Source organism: Schistocerca serialis, chromosome 3 (assembly GCF_023864345.2).
Source record: "Schistocerca serialis cubense isolate TAMUIC-IGC-003099 chromosome 3, iqSchSeri2.2, whole genome shotgun sequence".
NCBI classification, from domain to species: domain Eukaryota; kingdom Metazoa; phylum Arthropoda; class Insecta; order Orthoptera; family Acrididae; genus Schistocerca; species Schistocerca serialis.
In genome coordinates, this window is record NC_064640.1 from 645,137,365 (window position 1) to 645,161,058 (window position 23,694).

At 43.7% G+C, this 23,694-nt stretch overlaps 1 protein-coding gene across 2 annotated transcripts in view; it reads left to right on the plus strand.

Annotated features, from left to right (window-relative positions):
* Window positions 1-1,512: 1,512 nt before the first annotated feature.
* Window positions 1,513-23,694, plus strand: part of LOC126470532 (dihydrofolate reductase) — a 113,056-nt gene continuing 90,874 nt past the window's right edge. The window contains exons 1-2 of one of the 2 annotated variants that reach the window (XM_050098454.1): window positions 1,513-1,758; window positions 6,137-6,288. In XM_050098454.1, the coding sequence (XP_049954411.1) occupies window positions 1,678-1,758; window positions 6,137-6,288 (233 nt within the window). In that variant the 5' untranslated portion in view covers window positions 1,513-1,677. The remainder of the gene's footprint in view (window positions 1,759-6,136; window positions 6,289-23,694) is intronic. The other variant, XM_050098453.1, reaches the window with a different exon arrangement.

Sequence of the window (23,694 nt, forward strand, 5' to 3'; positions counted from 1 at the left end):
CCGTTTACTTCTGACGGCTCGCGCACAGTCCTATGCGCAAAAAAAAAAAAAAAATGGTTCAAATGGCTCTGAGCACTATGGGACCTAACTTCTAACTTCATCAGTCCCCTAGAACTCAGAACTACTTAAACCTAACTAACCTAAGGACATCACACACATCCATAACCGAGGCAGGATTCGAACCTGCGATCGTAGCGGTCGCACGGTCCCAGACTGTAGCGCCTAGAACCGCTCGGCCACCACAGCTTGCTCCTATGCGCAGATGACCGTTATAATCCCAAGGGGACTCTTACACTGTCCCTTTAAACCTTGAAACCCCATAAAACGAAATAGAACAACGAGCACGAATATTTTTCAGTGAATGAAAAACTTTATGTTCCTGAGATAAAATAATGTTTTAAAAATAACGCAGGTTTGAGAAACTTTTTGAATAATTGGTGTAATAACAAACGAAAATGAAACAGAAAAAAAGTGTCAGAGGTGGAGTCGAACCCGAGACCTCTTGCGTAAATGTGCGAGCCCTGACCATCTAGGCTAGACAGTGGCTCGGCAATGGATTAACGTTTTATAGTCATAACGCACCTAAGAAACTTTGGATCGGTTTTTCTCGGGATTTCCCGAGTAGTGCGTCCTAATATTTTAACCACGTGAGGTGTTAGGGGTCCTCTTTCACCACACAAAATTTCGGACAAATCCCAGACCCCACGGTCGTGCCGTCTCCTTGTCAGAGCAAATTAGCTTCTAGGTTCATTTCTTCGACCACAAGCATATAATACATACATATCGTGAGACATACGGTTCTTAAAGCGAAGTACGAACGTAGGACAACAGATGGTATACCGCATCTAATGTTAACTGCGCTTTTTAGTTGCTGCTTGCGATTTATAGCCGCTACTAGTGACGGAAATCGCAGTTAGGCTCGATATCGTGTCACAAATAAAAACAGCAGTACGAACTTAGGCCGTCAAATGGCAGAAGGCGTTGAATGTTAACTGCTTTTTAGTTGCTACTTGCGACAGAAACCGCAGCTAGACAACAGGTTCGCAGGAAGAAGTACGAAATTCGACCAACAGATGGCCCACGGCGTTGGACGTTAAAGGCTATTTGGGACTCCTAGTTGTGACTGAAATCGCAGTTTAGCTTCTCGCAATTTCTTGCTCACCAGTCACCACTATAAAGTAAACCTTGACGGTGCCGTGACGTGACATGAAGCGACGGCCAGTGTCAATGCCGCTATTTGAAATGCATTGCAAAATGTTTTGATGTGACGTGATGTGACTGCCAGTGCGAATTGGTCTATAATCTTTTATTACTGCCCTATGTTGTAGTGTACAAATTGCAACTATATTTTTCCACTTTCCAAATGAAAGTTGTATTAATATAAACAAACGCACAATAACCAAAACACGCGAACAGAACACAGGAGACTATTGTAACTATCACTGCCTGCAACCGGTAAGCCCCACTAGCTGCAAACCCGAGCGCAACCGATCGATACTAAGATACTCAGTCATAACCTTCTTGATTTATAAACTATGGTTACTTCTAAGATATTTCTACTCTGTGGTTATTTGAGCGGGAATATAATATTGTTTGTTTTGGTTTTATGTTGTCGGTAAAGCTGGTAAAGTGTAACAAAACTGATTGTACGTAGATAGTGTTTAAGAAGTAACATAAATGAAGTGCAATATAATCGTGGCAGTTGGTAATAATAACGGAATAGGAATTGGTGGTAAATTACCGTGGAACCTAAGGCAAGTTTTTTGCTATTTGGATTATTTTTAATATAATTATGTATGTTTTGGGTTAATAAACATTGGATTACCACACCATCCGGATCATTCTATGATTTGTCAGTGTCAGTAAACGTAGGTGTGTACATGTATCACTGTGGGCCTACACGGCTCATGTAGTGGCGACAAGGACACATTTTTTGAAAAAAATTGGATTATTAGACACAAAAAAAATAATGCATGAAACAATGGACCCCGTATGTGGTGATTTCAACATAAAAATGGTAAACACCGATAATGAGACCCAAACTTTTCTTAATCAGCTAAGGTCCAATAAACTGAACTGTACTTTACCAATCAGGATGCTATATGTAATAATTCTTTGACAAGTAATTAAGTTGTTAGTTTTCCCAGGAGCAGTTACACATACATCATGCATGTACGTTTTGTACCGACGTGTGAGAGACGAAAGTGGCAGTAATAAATATTAAAATTCTGGAATACGTAATATTTGGGTGAAGATCAATTCTTCGATATGGAGCAACAAGTATGAGAATCTTTGTTAAATAATACATTGAGTATTCAAGCCACAGGTTAGGATGTTCTTTTCAGCATTACAGTGAAGTGTATTTAGTTTCTGTACTTCAACCATAGGAAATGTGCCAGCTCTGAGTTTCCATACGGTTCTGTAATTGCAGCTGAATTTGTTGTTGTATTCCTCAGTGCAAAGACTAGTCTGATTTAACTCTTAAGACTCCTAAATCCTGTACAAGCCTCATCCCCAAATAGCTTCTTCATCTCCCAGTACCTACTGCAACCTACATCCTTCTGAATCTGCCTTACTGTATTCATCTCTTGGTTTTCCTCTGCGATTTTTGCTCTCCCCCCCCCTCCCCCCCGCCGCCCCCTCCACACACACACACACACACACACACACACACACACACACCAAAAAAAATCACAATCTTCCCTCCAGTGATAACTTGATGTCTCAGAATGTGTCCTACCATCCGATTCCTTCTAAACAGGTTGCAACACAAATTTCATTTCTCCTCAGTTCCATTCAGTACCTCCTCATTAGTTAAGTTACACGTCTAATTTTCAGCAGTTTTGTGTTGTATCACATGTCAAAAGTTTCTATTCTCCTCATGTCTAAACTGTTTGTCATCCACGTTTCACTTCCATACAAGGCTGCATTCCAGACACGTGCTTTCAAAAATATCTTCCGGACTCTTTAAGTCCGTATTTGATGTGAACTAATTGCCCTCCATCAGAAATGGTTTTCTTTCCATTGCAAGTCTACATTTTATATCCTCTTTACTTTTCAGCCATCATAAATTATTTTGCTGCCCAAATTGCAAAACCTATTTACTACTTTAAGTGTCTTGTTTCCTAATCAAATTCCCTTAGCATCAACTGATTTAATTCGTCTACATTCAATTATCTTTGTTTTGCTTTTGTTGACATTCATCTTGTGCCATCAAGACACTATCCATTCTGTTCAACTGCTCTTCCAAGTCCTTTGCTCTCTGACATAATTACTATTTCATTGGCAAACCTAAAAGTTTTATCTCTTCACCCTGAACTTTAATTCCTACCCTAAATTTTTCTTTGGTTTCTTTTACTGCTTGCTCAGTTGCATATTGAATAATGTCAAGGATATGGTACAACTGTGTCCCACTCCCTTCTCAATTACTGTTTCCCTTTCATCCCCCTCGACTCTTTATAACTACAGTCTGATTTCTAGAGAAGTTGTAAATAGCCCTTCGTTCCATGTATTTTACCCTTGCTACCTTCAGAATTTCAAAGAGTATACTCCAGTCGGCATTGTCAAGCTTTCTCCAAGTCTACGAATTATACTTGTGTAGATTTGCCTTTCCTTAACCTATCAGCATCAGTAGTTCTGACGGAATGTCGTCTGCTTGTGGAACCTTGTTTCAACTTAGTTCTTTCACTGCTATACTGTATTCTTCCCACAGTATCATATCACCCATCTCATCCTCATTTGCATCATATTCCAGTTTTTTAACACTGCCTTCAAGTTGATGTCCCCTGTGTAGACCATGTAGATACTCATTCCACCTTTCAGCTTTCCCTTCTTCGCTTGGGACTGGTTTTCCACCTGAGCATGTGATATTCATACAGCTGCTTCTCTTTTCTCCAAAGGTGTCTTTAATTTTGATTTAGGCAGTGTCTGTTTTTTTCCCTAGTGAAATAGGCTTCTAAATTCTTAGATTTGTCCTCTTGTGATTCCTGCTTAGCCATTCTGCACTTCGTATCAATCTAATTTTTTAAATGTTTGTATTCTCTTTTACATGCTTCATTTGCTGCGCTTTTATACTTTCTTCTTTCATTAATAAACATCAGTGTATCTTGTTTTATCCAAAGATTTCTCCTAGGCCTTGTCTTTTTGCCTATTTGATCCTCTCCTGCCTTCACTATTTCTATTTCATATCTCAAGAGTTACCCATTTGTTTTCTACTGTATTCATTTCCCCTGTCATTCGTTGCCTAATGCTCCTCTTGAAACTCTCAACAACCCCTTATTATTTCAATGTATCCCATCTTAATTTCCTACATTTTTGCAATTTCTTTAGGTTCAATCTGTAGTTCATTACCAATAAATTGTGATCAGAGTCCACATTTGCCCCAGGAAATGTCTTACAATTTAAAATCTGTTTCTGAAATATCTGTCTTGCTGTTAAATGTATAATCAGTGGTGTCTCCAGATCTCTTCCACATATGCAGCCTTCTTTCATGACTTTAAAAATAAGTGTTTGGGATGATTAATATTATGCCCTTTGCAAAATTCTACCAGGCAGCTTCCTCTTTCATTCCTTTACCTATTCCATATTCACTTACTACTTTTCTTTCTCATCATTTTCCTATTATCAAATTCCAACCCCGTCACAATTAAATTTTCATCCCCCTTAACTATCTGAATGATTTCTTTTATCTCATCATACACTTCTCAATCTCTTCATCATCTGCTGAACTAGTTGGCGTATAAACTTGTACTACTGTGGTGGGTGTGGGATTTGTTTCTATCGTGGCTACAGTAATGCGTTCACTGTGCTGTTCATAGTAGCTTACCTGTATTCCTATTTTCTTATCTGTTATTAAACCTACTCTTGCATTGCCTATTTTATTTTGTATTTATAACCCTTTATTCACTTCAACAGAAGTCTTGTTTCTACTGCTACCGAACTTCACTAATTCCCACTATATCCAACTTCAACGCATGCATTTCCCTTTTTAAATTTTCTAACCTTCCTGCTCGATTAAAGGAGCTGAGATCCATGTTCCAGTCGGTAGAATGCTGGTTTTGTTTCTCCTGATGATGACATCCTCCAGAGTAGTCCTCGCCCGAAGATCCGAATGGGGGATTGTTTTACCTCCAGAATATTTTACAGAAGAGGATGCCATCATCATTTAACCATGCGGTAGAGCTGCATCCTCTTTGGAAAAATTATGGCTGTAGTTTCCCCATGCTTTCAGTTGTTCACAGTACCAGTGCAGCAAGGCACTTTTGGCTGATGTTACAAAGCCAGGTTAGTCAATCATTTAAACTGTTGCTACTGCAACTACTGAAAAGGCTGCTGCACCACTTCAGGAACCATATGTGTGTGTGGCCTCTCAACATAATTACATGCACAAAATAGTATTAATTTTACTTCCCAGTCCAATATTATTTGTGCAGGAATTAGTATACCTCTGTTATTATATGCCAGAGATTTACTTTATATGTAGCCAATAATGAAGATGCAAGGGTTTTTTGTAGAATTGTCATTGTCACTCATATGTGAACGATACAGGAGCCTTCAATCAGATTTATGCAGCCATTTGTTCATGTTCGCGTGCAGTGCTTTTCAGGTTATTTGTACTTTCAGCAAGACTTTGCAGCACCCAGTCATAGCTGAACAATGTTAGAATGGTTCGAGGAACACTCTCATTAAGCTGAGGTCACATGAACTCAATCGTGTTTAACACATAGCAAACTTTTGTGACTTGTGGGCAATGCTAAATCAAGCAATACCATAGTTTCTGATGATGGGAAACAAATGTAATGTTTCTATTTATTGAAATACACATCCACAAACTGAAACAAATGTTTGAAGTGTGTCAGGTACTTAGTCACCGTGGTGAATTACTCTGTATTTTAAACCTCTCTGTACAACTAGAGTTCTAATTCAGTTTATATTAAGTATCGTCTGACCGTCTATGGAAGATAGTGCGCATAGTTTCATAATTTAATGTTGAGTACATATGAACATAGTTTAAAAGCACAAAATGTGGTTATTGTAATTTAAATTTATCACTTTTGGACCTAGAAAGTGTGATTGCTACATTATGTTGAAAAGCAGAATCACTGAAATGAATAAAAATATTCTTTTTTGCAGGAAGGAGCTGGCATATTTTTCAAGAATGACAAAGAGTACTACCGATCCACTGAAGAAAAATGCTGTTGTAATGGGAAGGAAGACATGGGAGTCTATACCAGAAAAATTTCGACCTCTTCCTGGGCGGTTGAATGTTGTATTGACTCGCACAAATAGGTAAGCTTTTGCAATTCAACCATATTTTACCTCAGTTACAGGCCTTTTTGTATCCCATACTTATTTATTTAATATTTTTGATGTAGCCTTCTTTGTGTGACCCAACTTTTGCAAACATCATGCTTAAGTTAAACAGTGATTTCATTGTAATAAATATAAATGATGTATTCGTTTAGTAGTGGTCCATACATTTGTCTTAATATACAGGGTGTCCTAGGATTGTTGCGACAAACTTCTAGGGCTGATGGGCCACAGGATAATGATTGAGAATCATAGCAGCCCATGTCCATAAATGTTGTTGTACACAGCTAGGTGTTGCTGTACATGAGAGTACTGGCGGGGAATGCCGCCTACTTGAAGATGTTCCAGCAAATGTGAGACACAGCATGTGGTTCCAACAAGATGAGGAGCCTGCTCATTTTGGACTGGCTGTTCATGGGCGTTTGAACAAGTCATTCTTGTTTCAATTGATTGGGTGTGGTGGACTGGCACCGTGGCCCCCATGCTTGCTGGATGTATTGAGTGTTTATATCTTTCTGTGGGGAGCCACGAAGTTTTGTGTATTGTGGTCCCGTTGAGTCTGAAACAAATATCATCGGAAAAATCATCTGCGCAGCTGCTACAGTCAAAGAAACTTCTGATGTGTTTAAGTGTGTGTCAGTCAATATTCCTTCGGAGTCTGTCATGCGTGGCATCTGGTAGTGCAAACTTCGAGAATCTGTTGTAGTATTAGAGGTGTATTCATGTCATACATCGTGTGTACTCGTGATGCCCTATAAATGTTTCAATTGAAATACTCTTGTTTCTTTGACGTCTGTGGCCACTAACCCCTGACATTTGTGGCTGTAGGGTTGCTATGCATTTCTCAGTCCTTATGTTAGACCCCCAACACCTGTAGAAGTTTGTTGCAAAAATTCTCGGACACCTGTATTGCGTGTTGCTTAGAATCCATTGAGTGAAGACAAACACTTATTTTCTAGGAAAACTTTTAACTTCCTGTGGAACAGTTGTGTTTCACAACTTTTCAAAGTATGTGGCAGCTTGTTGAACCATATCTACTCATTAATAAATGGACTATCATCAGTTACCTTTTTATTTTTTACTTGTTCGTTCATCCAGGAATCATCTCATAATAATACAGGTTTTGCATCATAATACAGTGAAAATATATAGAGCCAATAAATGTACATGTGGAATATATAAGTATGTTCTTTGAGGATAGGACAGGTGATCAGCTTACGGAAAGAACCGTCCTGGCATTTGCTTGACATATAGCAAAACCACAGAAAACCTAAATCGGGAGAGAGCGAACTCCATCGTCCTGAATACGAAGTCAGTGTCTTACCAACTGCACACCTTCGTACAGTTGGTCCCAATTATACACAATTTGCACCAACTGTCATATAATGTAAAACATAGTTTTGCACCATACCACCGCACACACAATGGATGCTCACTGGTAACTCCAGGATGAGGGACGTAAATATTTGCATGTCCTCCCATCAAATCCATCTGGAAAACTGAGTCGTCATCACTTCCTGGTGAGTGAGATGTTGAACTCGTGCCCTATAGATGTTGGCACATGTGCTTCTAAGAGCATCACACTGTGATTATGTATTGTAATGTGACAGGGTCTGTAGTTGTCTTCTTTTGTTATTAACCTCTGCTCTGAGTCCTCTAATTAATCTTTAATAGCATTCACATTACTTGGGAAGTATGTTTTAGCTGGCTTTTTAAACATCGTTTACTGTAGTAATATTTCTCATCTCTTCAGACAATTTATTATTTCCAGAATGAAATTTCAATTTATTATTTATCCTCTAAAAGTGGGATTGGCAGGAAGTGCAAAATTGCTAAGCAAGAAAAGCTAGAGGACACATAAAAAGCTGTAGAATCGCGTGTAACTAGGGGAAAGATAAATACCAACTTAAAGTAATATGTAGAGGTGCTGTACAAGGGAAATGAGCTTGAAGACACTATTGTAGAAAGGGAAGAAGAAGTAGATGAAAATGAGATGGGAGATAGGATACTGGGAGAAGAATTTGACAGAGTGCTGAAAGGTTGAAGAGGAAACAAAGTCCCAATGACACAGGTTGAAAAACCTCGGAGGTCAAGAAGAATGTAATAAATCCAGTTCTAAAGAAAGCAGACGCTGATGTGTGAATATGACTTAATTATCAGTTTAAGTCATCGTTGGAAAATACTAATACAAATTACAAAAGATAGGAAAAACTGGTAGTAGTTGACCTTGGAGAAGATCAGTTTGGGTTCTGGAGAAATGAAGGAACATGTGATGCAAATCGATCCTAGGACTTAGCCTAGAAGTTGGTTAAAGAAAGGCAAGTGTACATTTGTAGCATTAGAGAGAGCTTTTGGCAACTCTGAATGGAATGTACTCTTTAAAATTCTGAAAGTAACATAGATAAAATACAGAGAACAAAGGTGTTATTAACAGCTTGTGTTGAAACCAGACTGCAGTTGCAAGAGTTGAGGGACATGGAAGGAAAACAGTAGTTGAGAATGGAGTAAAAGATAGTTGTAATCTGTCCCCCATGTTATTCAATTTGTACATTGAGCAAGCAGTAAAGGAAACCAAAGAAAAATTTGGGGAAGAATGTAATTTTCAGGGAGAAGAAATAAAAATTTTGACGTTTGCCAGTGATATTGTAATTCTGTCAGAGAAGATAGGACAGGACATGGTAGAGCAGTTGAACGGTATGGATAGTGTCTAGAAGAGAGATTGTGAGATGAGTGTCAACAGAAGTAAGACAAGGGTAATGGAACATAGTCAAATTAAATCAGGTGATGTTGAAGGATATACGAGAGCAGTAATGAGTCTTGCTATTGGGTTGGTACAGAAGTTCATAGTGTGGTCCCCCCCCCCTCCCCATGTTGGTATTCCAGTTGCTATGGGTTTATTTATCGATCATCATTTTTTGTTTGTAGTTCACGATTGCAATTTGAGTTTACATATTGTCATTTTATCATAGTGAGTGGAGTTGTTAGATACTAGGAAATGGAGTGCCAAGTGGAGAAAGCAGAACATGTCTGACATGTTCTTCTGTTTGAGTTCAGTATAGGGGAGCGAGAAACTTTTACACAGTGTTTGGAGATACTGCCATTGGATAGAGAGCATGGTAAGAAAATTGTTTTGACATTGGTGGCTCTCCATGTTCAGGAAGACTTTTGGTGTTTGATGAAGATCATTTAGATGCATTGATCCACATCAGTGTACACGAGAACTTGCAAATGTAGTGAACTGTGATCATTCTGCTGTTATGTGACATTTGCATGCACTGGAGAAGGTTCAAAAATTGGGTGTATAGTTGTCGTATGCTCTAAGCCAAAATCACAGTAATCAGCAGGTGGCTGCTTGCTCGTCATCAGTTGGCCCCTGAAAAACACCAACCATTCCTATCCTGTATCATTACTGGTGATGAGAAACTGTGTCTTTATGCTAACATCAGGAAAAGTAAGGAATGGTTGAGCCCAAACAAAGCAGCAACTTCCCATACAAAGACCTGCGTACATCCACAAAAGGTAATGTTAAGCATCTGGTGGAGCAGCAATGATGTTGTGTACTATGAATTGGTTACCGGAGGTGTAACCATCAGTGCTGACATTTATTGTCAACAGTTCATATGTCTTGCAGACTCAGTACAAGGACAATGACCAGGAAGACTGCGTGAAGTGATGCTACTCCGTGATAACACCCACCTGCATGCTGCTAGACCAACAAAAAAACCCAATAAAGAGTTGGATTGGGAAATTGTTTGGCACCCATGTTATTCGCCTGTATGTGCACCCTCAGATTTTCACCTTTTCCAGTCTATCAAACAACCTTCAAGGAACTTTCTTTCTGGATGAAAATGGGCTCTGAACATGGCTTGATTAGTTCTTCACCTCAAAACCACATGATTTCTACAGTCATGGAATTAAAAAGTTACGCCAGTGTTGGCAGAGTGTAGTAAATAGTGAAAAAAAAAATATTATTGACGACCAAAGTCTCTGTTATGTTTATCTGTTGTGTTTATTAAATTTATGGAAAAATGGTACGAACTTATGCACCAACTGAATATTTGGGCAGAAAAATAACTAATGATAGAGAAGCAGAAAGTGCATAAAAATAAAAGTAAAGCTTTTCTGAAACAGAGTACTCTGTTAACATTGAATATAAAATGAAGTGTTAGGGTGTCTTTTATGAAGGTATTTGTCCAGAGTGTAGCCTTGTACAAAAGTAAAACATGAACGATAAGCAGTTCAGACAAGAACAGAATAGAAGCTTATGAAATGGGTGCTACCTTACGGAAGAATACTGAAGATTAGATGGGTAGCTCATGTAACTAATGAGTAGGTGGTGTATTGAATTGAGGAAGAAATTTATAGCCCAACTTGACTACAAAAACAGACCAGTTGATACACGATCTGAGAAATCAAGGATTTACCAGTGTGTGTGTGTGTGTGTGTGTGTGTGTGTGTGTGTGTGTGTGTGTCTAGGTTGGATTAGTTATTTGGAGATGGAGAGACTTTCATGGGTAGACTCACATGGAGATCTATGTCAAACCAGTTTTGGGACTGAAGACCATACCAACATCAACAACATTATCAACAATGTCAAAAGGCATGGATATGTCTAAGAATATGCCTGTGATAGTCGTCCTTGTCCAAAGCTTCACATACTACTTTTGTGAACTCTGTTATGGCTGATGTTGTACTTCTCCCAGAACAAACTGTGCTTCTTTAGGTATGTTGCAGTTATACATGTAACTCATTAGTCTATCTTTCATGATTGATTCCAATGTTTCTGAAAACACTGACAACAGTGAAAGTGACCTGTAGTTTTCTATACTCTGCATAACCTTTTTTTTTTTTTACTATGAACCCAACTCTTGTTTAATGCTGTAGATTCTCAGGAAAAATACGTAAGCTAAACGACACACACAGTATTTTCGTCAACAAGGTTTGTTCACTGTAAATGTATGCCTTCAGAACAGAGGCTGGAACCTCAACTATTCCTGCTGACGACTTATTTTTTAATTGATATATTGTCTTCCTGACTTCAAGCTGTGTTTCAGGGAAACATCATTGTGCTTGCAGTGCAATTCTTTGTGGGTGCTACATGTGTTTAAGGAAGGTTCTGTTGCAGCTTCTGTGCAATACCAGAAAAACACTCATTGCTAAGATTTGTCGACTCCTGAATATCTTCTATTACTCTACTCCCATCTTTGATTTGTATATCACTATACCTCTGTTTGTCTTTTCTGGTTTCATTACGTCCCATGCTACTTTGCTTTTATCTTGTGTTTTATATATTATTTTGCTTCCTCCCAAGAAACATGGACCTTGCCGTTGGTGGGGAGGCTTGCGTGCCTCAGCGATACAGATAGCCGTGCCGTAGGTGCAACCACAATGGAGGGGTGTCTGTTGAGAGGCCAGACAATCGTGTGGTTCCTGAAGAGGGGCAGCAGCCTTTTCAGTAGTTGCAGGGGCAACAGTCTGGATGATTGACTGATCTGGCCTTGTAACACTAACCAAAACGGCCTTGCTGTGCTGGTACTGCGAACGGCTGAAAGCAAGGGGAAACTACAGCCATAATTTATCCCAAGGGCATGCAGCTTTACTGTATGGTTAAATGATGATGGCGTCCTCTTGGGTAAAATATTCCGGAGGTAAAATAGTCCCCCATTTGGATCTCCGGGCGGGGACTACTCAGGAGGACGTTGTTATCAGGAGAAAGGAAACTGGCGTTCTACAGATCGGAGCGTGGAATGTCAGATCCCTTAATCGAGCAGGTAGGTTAGAAAATTTAAAAAGGGAAATGGATAGGTTAAAGTTAGACATAGTAGGAATTAGTGAAGTTCGGTGGCAGGAGGAACAAGACTTTTGGTCAGGCAAATACAGGGTTATAAATACAGAATCAAATAGGGGTAATGCAGGAGTAGGTTTAATAATGGATAAAAAAAATAGGAGTGCGGGTAAGCTACTACAAACAGCATAGTGAACCCATTATTGTGGCTAAGATGGACACGAAGCCCACGCCTACTACAGTAGTACAAGTTTATATTCCAACTAGCTCTGCAGATGACGAAGAAATTGATGAAATGTATGATGAAATAAAAGAAATTATTCAGATAGTGAAGGAAGACGAAAATTTAATAGCCATGGGTGACTGGAATTCGGTAGTAGGAAAAGGGAGAGAAGGAAATGTAGTAGGTGAATATGGGTTGGGGCTAAGAAATGAAAAAGGAAGCCGCCTGGTAGAATTTTGCACAGAGCACAACTTAATCATAGCTAACACTTGGGTCAAGAATAATAAAAGAAGGTTGTATACATGGAAGGAGTCTGGAGATACTGACAGGTTTCAGATAGATTATATAATGGTAAGACAGAGATTTAGGAACCAGGTTTTAAATTGTAAGACATTTCCAGGGGCTGATGTGGACTCCGACCACAATCTATTGGTTATGAACTGTAGATTAAAACTGAAGAAACTGCAAAAAGGTCGGAATTTAAGGAGATGGGACCTGGATAAGCTGACTAAACCAGAGGTTGTACAGTGTTTCAGGGAGAGCATGAGGGAACAATTGACTGGAATGGGGGAAAGAAATACAGTAGAAGAAGAATGGGTAGCTTTGAGAGATGAAGTAGTGAAGGCAGCAGAGGGTCACGTAGGTAAAATGACGAGGCCTAGTAGAAATCCTTGGGTAACAGAAGAAATATTGAATTTAATTGATGAAAGGAGAAAAAATAAAAAATGCAGTAAATGAAGCAGGCAAAAAAGAATACAAACGTCTCAAAAATGAGATCGACAGGAAGTGCAAAATGGCTAAGCAGGGATGGCTAGAGGACAAATGTAAGGATGTAGAGGCTTATCTCACTAGGGGTAAGATAGATACTGCCTACAGGAAAATTAAAGAGACCTTTGGAGAAAAGAGAGCCACGTGTATGAATATCAAGAGCTCAGATGGGAACCCAGTACTAAGTAAAGAAGAGAAAGCAGAAAGGTGGAAGGAGTATAAAGAGGGTCTACACAAGGATGGTGTATTTGAGGACAATATTATGGAAATGGAAGAGGATGTAGATGAAGATGAAATGGGAGATATGATACTGCGTGAAGAGTTTGACAGAGCACTGAAAGACCTAAGTCGAAACAAGGCCCCGGGAGTAGACTACATTCTATTAGAACTACTGACAGCCTTAGGAGAGCAAGTCCTGACAAAACTCTACCATCTGGTGAGCAAGATGTATGAGACAGTCGAAATATCCTCAGACTTCAAGAAGAATATAATAATTCCAATCCCAAAGAAAGCAGGTGCTGACTGACAGATGTGAAAATTACCGAACAATCAGTTTAATAAGTCACGGATGCGAAATACTAACCCGAATTCTTTACAGATGAATGGAAAAACTGGTAGAAGCCGACCTTGGGGAAGATCAGTTTGGATTCCGTAGAAATATTGGAATACGTGAGGCTATACTGACCCTACGACTTATCTTAGAAGCTAGAATAAGGAAAGGCAAACCTATGTTTCTAGCATTTGTAGACTTAGAAAAAGCTTTTGACAATGTTGACTGGAATACTCTCTTTCAAATTCTGAAGGTGGCAGGGGTAAAATACAGGGAGCGAAAGGCTATTTACAATTTGTATAGAAACCAGATAGCAGTTACAAGAGTCGAGGGACATGAAAGGGAAGTAGTGGTTGGGAAATGAGTGAGACAGGGTTATAGCCTCTCCCCGATGTTATTCAATCTGTATATTGAGCAAGCAGTGAAGGAAACAAAAGAAAAATTCAAGGTAGGTATTAAAATCCATGGAGAAGAAATAAAAACTTTGAGGTTCGCCGATGACATTGTAATTCTGTCAGAGACAGCAAGGGACTTGGAAGTGCAGTTGAACGGAATGTATAGTGTCTTGAATGGAGGATAGAAGATGAACATCAACAAAAGCAAAACGAGGATAATGGAATGTAGTCGAATTAAGTCGGGTGATGCTGAAGGAATTAGATTAGGAAATGAGACACTTAAAGTAGTAAAGGAGTTTTGCTATTTGGGGAGCAAAGTAACTGATGATGGTCGAAGTAGAGAGGATATAAAATGTAGACTGGCAATGGCAAGGAAAGCGTTTCTGAAGAAGAGAAATTTGTTATCATCGAGTATAGATTTAAGTGTCAGGAAGTCGTTTCTGAAAGTATTTGTATGGAGTGTAGCCATGTATGGAAGTGAAATGAACGATAAATAGTTTAGAGAAAAAGAGAATAGAAGCTTTCGAAATGTGGTGCTACAGAAGAATGCTGAAGGTTAGATGGGTAGATCACATAACTAATGAGGAGGTATTGAATAGAATGGAGGAGAAGAGAAGTTTGTGGCACAACTTGACTAGAAGAAGGGTTTATTTTGCTTACTAGCATTGCTTTCATGGTTTCTACAGCCAACTGTGTTTTGTCACTTGTCCACATATTTTTCATGTGGGAAAATACCCTTTCAGTAGCAGCATTAGTGCCAGGAAGGCAGAAAAGAAACTCCACTAGCTTGAGTACATTTGAGAATGGCACATGATTCTGGCTGAAATGAGAAATCATCTCAACCCATCTTTGACCAGGAACAGTGTTGTTAGCAGTCCATTCAATGATTTTCTCAGTGGTTACAAACTGTTTGACACTAACATACTCATCATACATTACATTTTCTGCAAACTGAACATATGGCACAGTTACGCTAGCTAGAGAAGAAGTTCTTGCAATGTCATCCCATACAGGTATTTGATTCAAGGTAACCCAATTGTAGCAGTCCAAGTTCTGGAAACTTTTTTCAGTCCACTTTTTTAAGTAGGATAGAGCAGTTTCATAGAAAAATAATACAGCACCATGAAAACTCTTTACCTCTGCTGGAAGAAGACATGTTTGCACAGTAGAAACAGTTTGACAACGGTTTCGACAATTTGTCGTACCCTCTTGTCAAACAATTTCCCACCATAATTAAAACTAATAATAAAATATACTGATACAGGTGAAATCAATGTCTAATTCAGGACAAATTGGGTCATGATTGTTAAATTTCTGGACAAACAGATGTCCCGAATTACCTTTGAAAAAATTCGGGACAGACGCACAAAAATTGGGACTGTCCTGGGGGGGAAAAAAAAAAAAAAAACGGGATGGATGGTCACCTTATTTCTCTGGATGGCACATATGGAGCTGGTTCCAGTGCCAGTGGAGAACACCATGATGCGTGGCCCTCAGGACCAGTTGGCGGTCTTGCTGCATGTTAAAGAAGCCACATGTCCAGCCAGGCAAATGTCCACATGTGCACCCAGACAGGGATGCCCACATTAAAATGTGTCACTGCTTCTTCCAGTTGTATTGATGGAGGCTGCATGAGATCTAACAGGGAACAATGAGGGAAAGCATGCAAATGTTCCACAGGTCATAAATTGTCAATCAGGATTGCCCAGAAAGAGGATAAAAAATAATGCCATGCAGAATGGATAGGCTTGGATTTGAATAATTTTTTCATCTGTGTTTTAAACTTTTGTACAGAATATGTGGCCATACCATTAGATGCAGGGTGAAAGAGATTTGTGGTAATATGCTTGATTCCATTCTGAGTGCAAAACCATTGAAAATCAGCAGAAGGAAACTGTGGTCTGTTGTTGGTGACTGGTGTTTGTGGGGCTCTTTCAATACAATGGCCTTGCTGATATTCTCCATCATGTTCTGTTGAAATGACATATGAGAAATCTGAATGTGTGAGTGTGTTAAAATTGACCACATGGCCCATGGAGTAGACTTACAAAGTTCGTATGCATCCAGTCCCACAGCTGGTAAGCTTGGGGTACAGCAGATTGCTACGTCAGACGAAATTGGCATTGTTAAGCCATGCATCCAATATCCCCATCAACCCATGACCATTGCACTTTGCGAGGCCACATCCTTCAGTCTGGAAATGCCCTGGTGGGACTGATACAGGAGTCTCAATATACGGGAGTACAGAATGTCCGGAATCACCTCTCAACACTGATGGTCATATTGATTCAATAATATGACACCTTTCAAAAGATAAAGGACATGGTATTGTGAAAAGGAGCATTGAGTGAGGCTGCCAAAGGAAGAGTGTCTGGCCAGCTAGTTTGTACAAACTGGCAGTCTTGTCTTGAGTGGATCATTGTATGTGGCTGCTGTGACATCTCTGGAGTAATGAATCAGTGTGAAAGCAACCAGTCTCCTTTTTTATCAAAGTCCTCTCTGGGACCTGTAGGGGATCACACCAGTCTAGGGGATCGTACCAGTCTAGGGGATCACACCACTGCATCTGCATTTGCATGCAGAGCTGATGAATTATAATTAATGGAATATTGATCATCACTGTCTTACTAATAAATAATGTGTCTGAAACTTTCTGGGTTCTCTAGATCTCTTCTGCATATACGACGACTCTTCATTATTCTTAAACCAAGTGTCAGCAATGATTAATTATGCTGTGTGCAAATTTTTACCAGGCAGCTTCTTCCTTTAATCTATTCTCCCATTGCATGTCCTCTTACAATTTTTTCTTCCCTCCCTTTTCCTTCTATAGAACTTCAGTTTCCTGTCACAGTTAAATTTTTGTCTCTCTTAATGAACTGACTTATTTCTTTTATCTCATTATACATCCATTCAGTCTCTCAATCATCTGCACAACTAATAGGCATATAAACTTGCAGTACTGTGAAACACATTGGTGTTTAATCTCTCTTGGCAACGATAATGTTTTCACTATATTCTTTATAGCATCTTACCCATATACCTATTTTCTTATTTGTTGTTACATCTACTGCAGCATTATTCTTGATTGTTTGTTTGATCACACTGTCCAGACCTGATCAGAAGTTCCTGTCACCACATGTCACTATCTCACACTATATCTAATTTAAACCTATCCATTTCCTTCTCTAAATTTTTAATCTATCTAACTGATTTCAGGATTTAACATTCTGCACTTTGACTAATAGAATGTGAATTCTGTTTTTCCTGATAACAACATCCTTTTCAGTAGTCTCCACTCTCAGATCCGAATGTGGGACTATATTATCTCCACAGTGATTTACCCAAGAGTATGACATCATCATTAAACCATTCAGAAGAGCTGTAGGTGGTACAATAAAAATTGAGTTTTGCTTGACCATTTTTCTATATTTTAATATTTTATATGTGTTTACCCTATAGTTGAGAAGTTGAAAGCAGTTTTTTTTTTTAAAAAAATTATCTTTCACCTTTACTGAATGGCTGCCATTTTCGTTTGTAAGTGTGCGACAATGTTTCAGTTTAGAGATGTTAGCAAAAATATTAATATCTCTGTACTGGGTTAAGTTACAACATTGCAATTGACATGATTGTTATTAGAAAAGCCTCCTCTACAACATCGTTTATTACACAAAATACCCTAAATTCAAAAGTAACCAGTCAAAATGACCTCCTAAGTTTGATATCCAAATTTTTAAAAAGTCCACGTTTTAGGCCCAAAAATAACAAACAAGGAGTGATGTATGAGAGTTCATTTTTTCCCTATAGCTATATATCATACACCACCAGCCTCATATAGAGCAAGAACAATTACAAATGTGTCCTTAATTTTTTACGAATTTTTGAAATTTGAAAATTTTCATTTTTTGTAGAGTTTGTGGTTAGTTATCTCAGGTGAGACTGAGTATAAAAATATGATTTTTGCACAGTTTGTACACCCATATGATATCAACGTACAGTGAAAATTTCAACATTGATATCTGACTGAACAAAGATATGAATTTTTGAAAATGAGGAATAATTCACATTACTCTACAACTGATCTTATAGCTGTTGCCTATTTAAATGGTTTATTGTTTCATTGTCATGAAATTTAATTGTGACATATATTTTGTTAACACTATCACCCAACAACACTATCACACACTTTTGTCCGGGTTGTGACTTGTTTTTCTGCTTTCCCTGTATGTGATTCAGAACTTCAATATAGTGCCTCTTGAGACACCCATCACATTGGCTCCCTTGGCTATGGAAGCTTTCACCATATTTGCACCAACAATTTGCCCACATTTGAATTCGTGTAACTCCAACATAATCCACTCACAACTATATGAAACACTTTTCCGGCCACAGCTGACAGTTGCAATGTATTGAGGGCATTGCACAGGTGCCATTCATGGTCAAATAAAACAGCGTAACTTGCCCACTTGGCTAGCATCTGCATTTATGTCCAGGCATACATTTCTTCCAGAGTTTTCATGTTTCTGTCCAACTTCTGTATGGTCTTGGATTCTACAATATATGGACATAAGTGATTTTGGGTGTGTGTGTGTTTTTTATTTTTTAGATAATTTATGCTACTGGCACACTTCTTTTAATTGAATGTGAGCTGTGCTTTCTTCCAGCCACTGGGGTCAGTATTTTGTTCGAGTTATGTACTGTATTTAATCATTAAAATGAGAGCTAACTTGGGTACAAATTCTGTGTAGAACCTAGCAGGGATTCCATTGTATCATGGGGCCTTGTTTAGTAGTTAAAATTGCAGCTGTTTTTCTAAGTAGCTGACACTAATATTTCATCTTTGGAGTGATGTTTACACTGGGGTAGTATTTCTGTATCTTCCTTTGTAAAGGTATCTTTCCCTCCCCCTCCCCCTCCCCCTCTCCCCTCCCCCTATCCCCTCCCCCTATCCCCTCTCCCCTCCCCCTCTCCCCTCCCCCTCTCCCCTCCCCTCACCACTCTCCCCTCCCCCTCTCCCCATCCCCTCCCCCTCTCCCCATCCCCTCCCCCTCTCCCCATACCCTCCCCCTCCCCCACCCCCTCTCCCCACACCCTCTCCCCACACCCTCTCCCCACACCCTCTCCCCACACCCTCTCCCCACACCCTCTCCCCACACCCTCTCCCCACACCCTCTCCCCTCACCCTCTCCCCTCCCCCTCCCCCACCCCCTCTCCCCACACCCTCTCCCCTCACCCTCTCCCCTCCCCCTCCCCCCACCCCCTCTCCCCTTACCCTCTCCCCCTCTCCCGCTCCCCCTCTCCCGCTCCCAACCCTCCCCTCCCAACTCTCACCTCCCCCTCTCCCCTCGCCCCTGCCCCTCTCACCCTCTCACCTCCCCCTCTTCCATCCCCCTCATCTCCCCTCCCCCTCCTCTCCCCTCCACCTCCCCTACCCCTCCTCTCCCCTCCCCCTCATCTCCCCTCCCGCCCTCCCCCTCCCGCCCTCCGCCTCCCAACTCTCCCCTCCCAACTCTCCCCTCCCAACTCTCCCCTCCCAACTCTCCCCTCCCAACTCTCCCCTCCCAACTCTCCCCTCCCAACTCTCCCCTCCCAACTCTCCCCTCCCAACTCTCCCCTCCCAACTCTCCCCTCCCAACTCTCCCCTCCCAACTCTCCCCTCCCAACTCTCCCCTCCCAACTCTCCCCTCCCAACTCTCCCCTCCCCTCTCCCCCCTCTCGCCTCCTCTCCCCCCTCTCGCCTCCTCTCCCCCCTCTCGCCTCCTCTCCCCCCTCTCGCCTCCTCTCCCCCCTCTCGCCTCCTCTCCCCCCACTCGCCTCCTCTCCCCCCTCTCGCCTCCTCTCCCCCCTCTCGCCTCCTCTCCCCCCTCTCGCCTCCTCTCCCCCCTCCTCTCCCCCCTCTCGCCTCCTCTCCCCCCTCTCGCCTCCTCTCCCCCCTCTCGCCTCCTCTCCCCCCTCTCGCCTCCTCTCCCCCCCTCGCCTCCTCTCCCCCCCTCGCCTCCTCTCCCCCCCTCGCCTCCTCTCCCCCCCTCGCCTCCTCTCTCCCCCTCTCGCCTCCTCTCCCCCCTCTCGCCTCCTCTCCCCCCTCTCGCCTCCTCTCCCCCCTCTCGCCTCCTCTCCCCCCTCTCGCCTCCTCTCCCCCCTCTCGCCTCCCCTCCCCCCTCTCGCCTCCTCTCCCCCCTCTCGCCTCCTCTCCCCCCTCTCCCCCCTCTCGCCTCCTCTCCCCCCTCTCGCCTCCTCTCCCCCCTCTCCCCCCTCTCGCCTCCTCTCCCCCCTCTCGCCTCCTCTCCCCCCTCTCGCCTCCTCTCCCCCCTCTCGCCTCCTCTCCCCTCTCTCGCCTCCTCTCCCCCCTCTCGCCTCCTCTCCCCCCTCTCGCCTCCTCTCCCCCCTCTCGCCGACCCTCCCCCCTCTCGCCGACCCTCCCCCCTCTCGCCGACCCTCCCCCCTCTCGCCGACCCTCCCCCCTCTCGCCGACCCTCCCCCCTCTCGCCGACCCTCCCCCCTCTCGCCGACCCTCCCCCCTCTCGCCGACCCTCCCCCCTCTCGCCGACCCTCCCCCCTCTCGCCGACCCTCCCCCCTCTCGCCGACCCTCCCCCCTCTCGCCTCCCCTCACCCCTCTCGCATCCCCTCTCGCCTCTTCCTATCGCCTCCCCTCCCCCTATCGCCTCCCCTCCCCCTTTCGCCTCCCCTCCACCCTCTCGCCTCCCTTCCACCCTCTCGCCTCCCCTCCCCCCTCTCGCCTCCCCTCCCCCTCTCGCCTCCCCTCCACACTCTCGCCTCCCCTCCACACTCTCGCCTCCCCTCCCCACTCTCGCCTCCCCTCCCCACTCTCGCCTCCCCTCCCCTCTCTCGCCTCCCCTCCCCCTCTCGCCTCCCTTCCCCCTCTCGCCTCCCTTCCCCCTCTCGCCTCCCTTCTCCCTCTCGCCTCCCTTCCCCCTCTCGCATCCCCTCCCCCTCCCTTCCGTCCCCTCCCCCCTTCCGTCCCCTCCCACTTCCGTCCCCTCCCCCCTTCAGTCCCCTCCAGTCCCCTCCCCCCTTCCGTTCCCTCCCCATCTTCCCTCCCCCTCTTCCTCCCTCCTCCTCCCCTCTCCCCTCCCCGCCCTCTTCTCCCCCTCGCCTCCCCCTTCCCCATTCCCCTAGCCACCCCTCCCCCTCACCTCCCTCTCCCCCATTCCCCTAGCCTCCCCTCCCCCTCACCTCCCCTTCCCCTATCCCCTCCCCCTCTCCCATCTCCCTCTACACTCCCCACCTCATCCCCTGCACCACCACCCCCTCTTCCCCTCCCTCTGCATCCCCCACCCCCTCTTCACCTCCCCCTGCCCTTCTTCCCCTCCCCCTGCATCGCCCTGCCCCTCTACCCCTCCCCCTGCAACCCCCTGCCCCTCTTCCCCTCCCCCTCTTCCCCCTCTCCCCTCCCCTTTCCCCTCACAACCGCCTCTTCCTCCCACCTCCCCATCTCCCCTCCCAACCCCCTCGCCTCCCCTCCCCCCTCCCCCTCGCCTCCCCTCCCCCCTCCCCCTCGCCTCCCCTCCCCCCTCCCCCTCGCCTCCCCTCCCCCTCCCCTCCCCCTCGCATCCCCTCCCCCTCGCCTCCCCTCACCCCTCCCCCTCGCCTCCCCTCCCCCTCCTATTCCCCTACCCTCTCCCTTCTTGCCTCCCACCCCTCCCCCCTCACCTCCTCCCCTCCCCCCCTCCCCTCCCCCTGACCCTCACCTTCTCTCCTCCACTCCCCCTAACCTTATCTCCTCCCCTCACCCTCTCGCCTCCCCTCCCCCTCACCCGCTCGCCTCGCCTCCCCTCCCTCTCACCCGCTCGCCTCCCCTCCCCCTCACCCGCTCACCTCACCTCCCCCTCACCCTCTCGCCTCCCATCCCCCCACATCCTCTCGCCTCCCCCTCATCCTCTCGCCTCCCCCTATGCCTTTATAACGATGATTACCCTAATCATGTTCTCTGCCATTGATCTTTTGCTCTCTTTCCCTCCCCTTCTTTCCTTACATTGGTTGCCACACAATGACCTTTGTGATAGTGGCCACTTATCATTGATTCTCGCATTCCCTTCTCACCTCCTGATGGCCAGGTTATACCGCTGGACTTTCCACCGTGCTGATTGGCCTCTGTATGCCTTGTAGATCATGTTTACGATTTCTTTGTCAGCTTGTATTGATGAAGTGGTCTGTGATCTGTTCGATAGGATAATTCACACTGCCTGCATTGTCGTTCCCCGCTTGACAGGCCTTGCCGTCACCAGTTTCATAGTGGAGCACAGCCATTGCCACCGCTATCCATGATAGTCGGTGTGCGTGGCTCCCATTCTCCACTGGTCTTACTACCTTTAAATACATTCACGGCAAAGTCCATTACTTAATCAGATAGAGAGTAAGTGGGTGTGTCAAGAATGCTTTGTCTCCTCTTTACATTCTTGTGTACCTTTGTCATGTATGTGTGCTGCATTCCACACCCTACAAGCTGTCAGTGGCAGTCTTCCGTTCTGGGCCTTGCCCTTCCAGGTGGCCTTAGTGCAGATCCATCAGTTCTCGCAGAACACTTTGCGACCCATTTTGTGACTGCATCGGTGTCAGCCTACTATCCAGCCACCATCCTGCTCCAGAAAAAGCTGGCTGAAACTTCCCGCTTAAGTTTTACCCCATGTCAGGCGGAATCCTACATAGAACCTTTTGCTGAATGGGAGCTTCTTGTGGCCCTCTCTTCTTCCCATGATTGAGTTCCTGGCCGTGATTCCATCCATAACCAATTGCTTCAACACCTCAGTCCTCCACAACAACAATATCTCCACCAGATGTTTAACTATATTTGGTTCCAAGGCATTTTCCCTTCTCAGTGGAGAGACAGTATTGTGGTTCATGTTCTTAAGCCTGGCAAGGATCCATTGTCTCTTGATAGTTACCGACCAGTCAGTGTGACCAGTGTCCCCTGCAAGTTACTAGAATGGGTGGTGACTCATCGGCTCAGTTGGGTCCTTGACTCTTGGGACCTTTTTATTTTCTTACAGTGCGGCTTTTGGGAGGGATGGCCTCTGATCGATTGTCTGCTTCAATTGGAAACCGCAGCTCGGCAGGCATTTTCTCATTGCTGCCATCTTGTCACAATTTTCTTCGATCTTTGTAAGGCCTACCTCGCAGCTTGGTGCCATCACATTCTCATCACGCTCCATGAGTGGTGTTTTCACAGCCCCCTCTTGATTTTTATTCACCAGTTCCTATCTGACTGGTCATTCAGAGTCTGGGTTGGCACTGTTGTCAGCTCTTTGCTGACCCTGGTGGATGCCGCTGCTCAAGTGTCCTTTTTTTCCTCACTATTAGTGGACTTGTGGCCTCGGCCAGACCATTGATCAGCCCTGCTCTGTATGTGGATGATTTCTGTATTTGGACTAGCTCCCACTTGGTGGCCTCTGTGGAATGACTACTCCAAGGTGCCATCTGGCACCCTTCTGCATGGACGCTCTCACACGGTTTTCAGTTCTCTCCCCTTAAGTTGTGGGTAGTGCATTTCTGTCACCATACTAAGGTCCATCCTGATCTGGAGCTCTACTTTGAAAGCCAACACCTGGCCTTGGTCCCCCAGTTCCATTTCTCGGGTGATCTTTTTCACAACAGGCTTACTTGGTAGCCCCATATCCGTCATCTAAAGGTTGGCTGTCTTTGTAAACT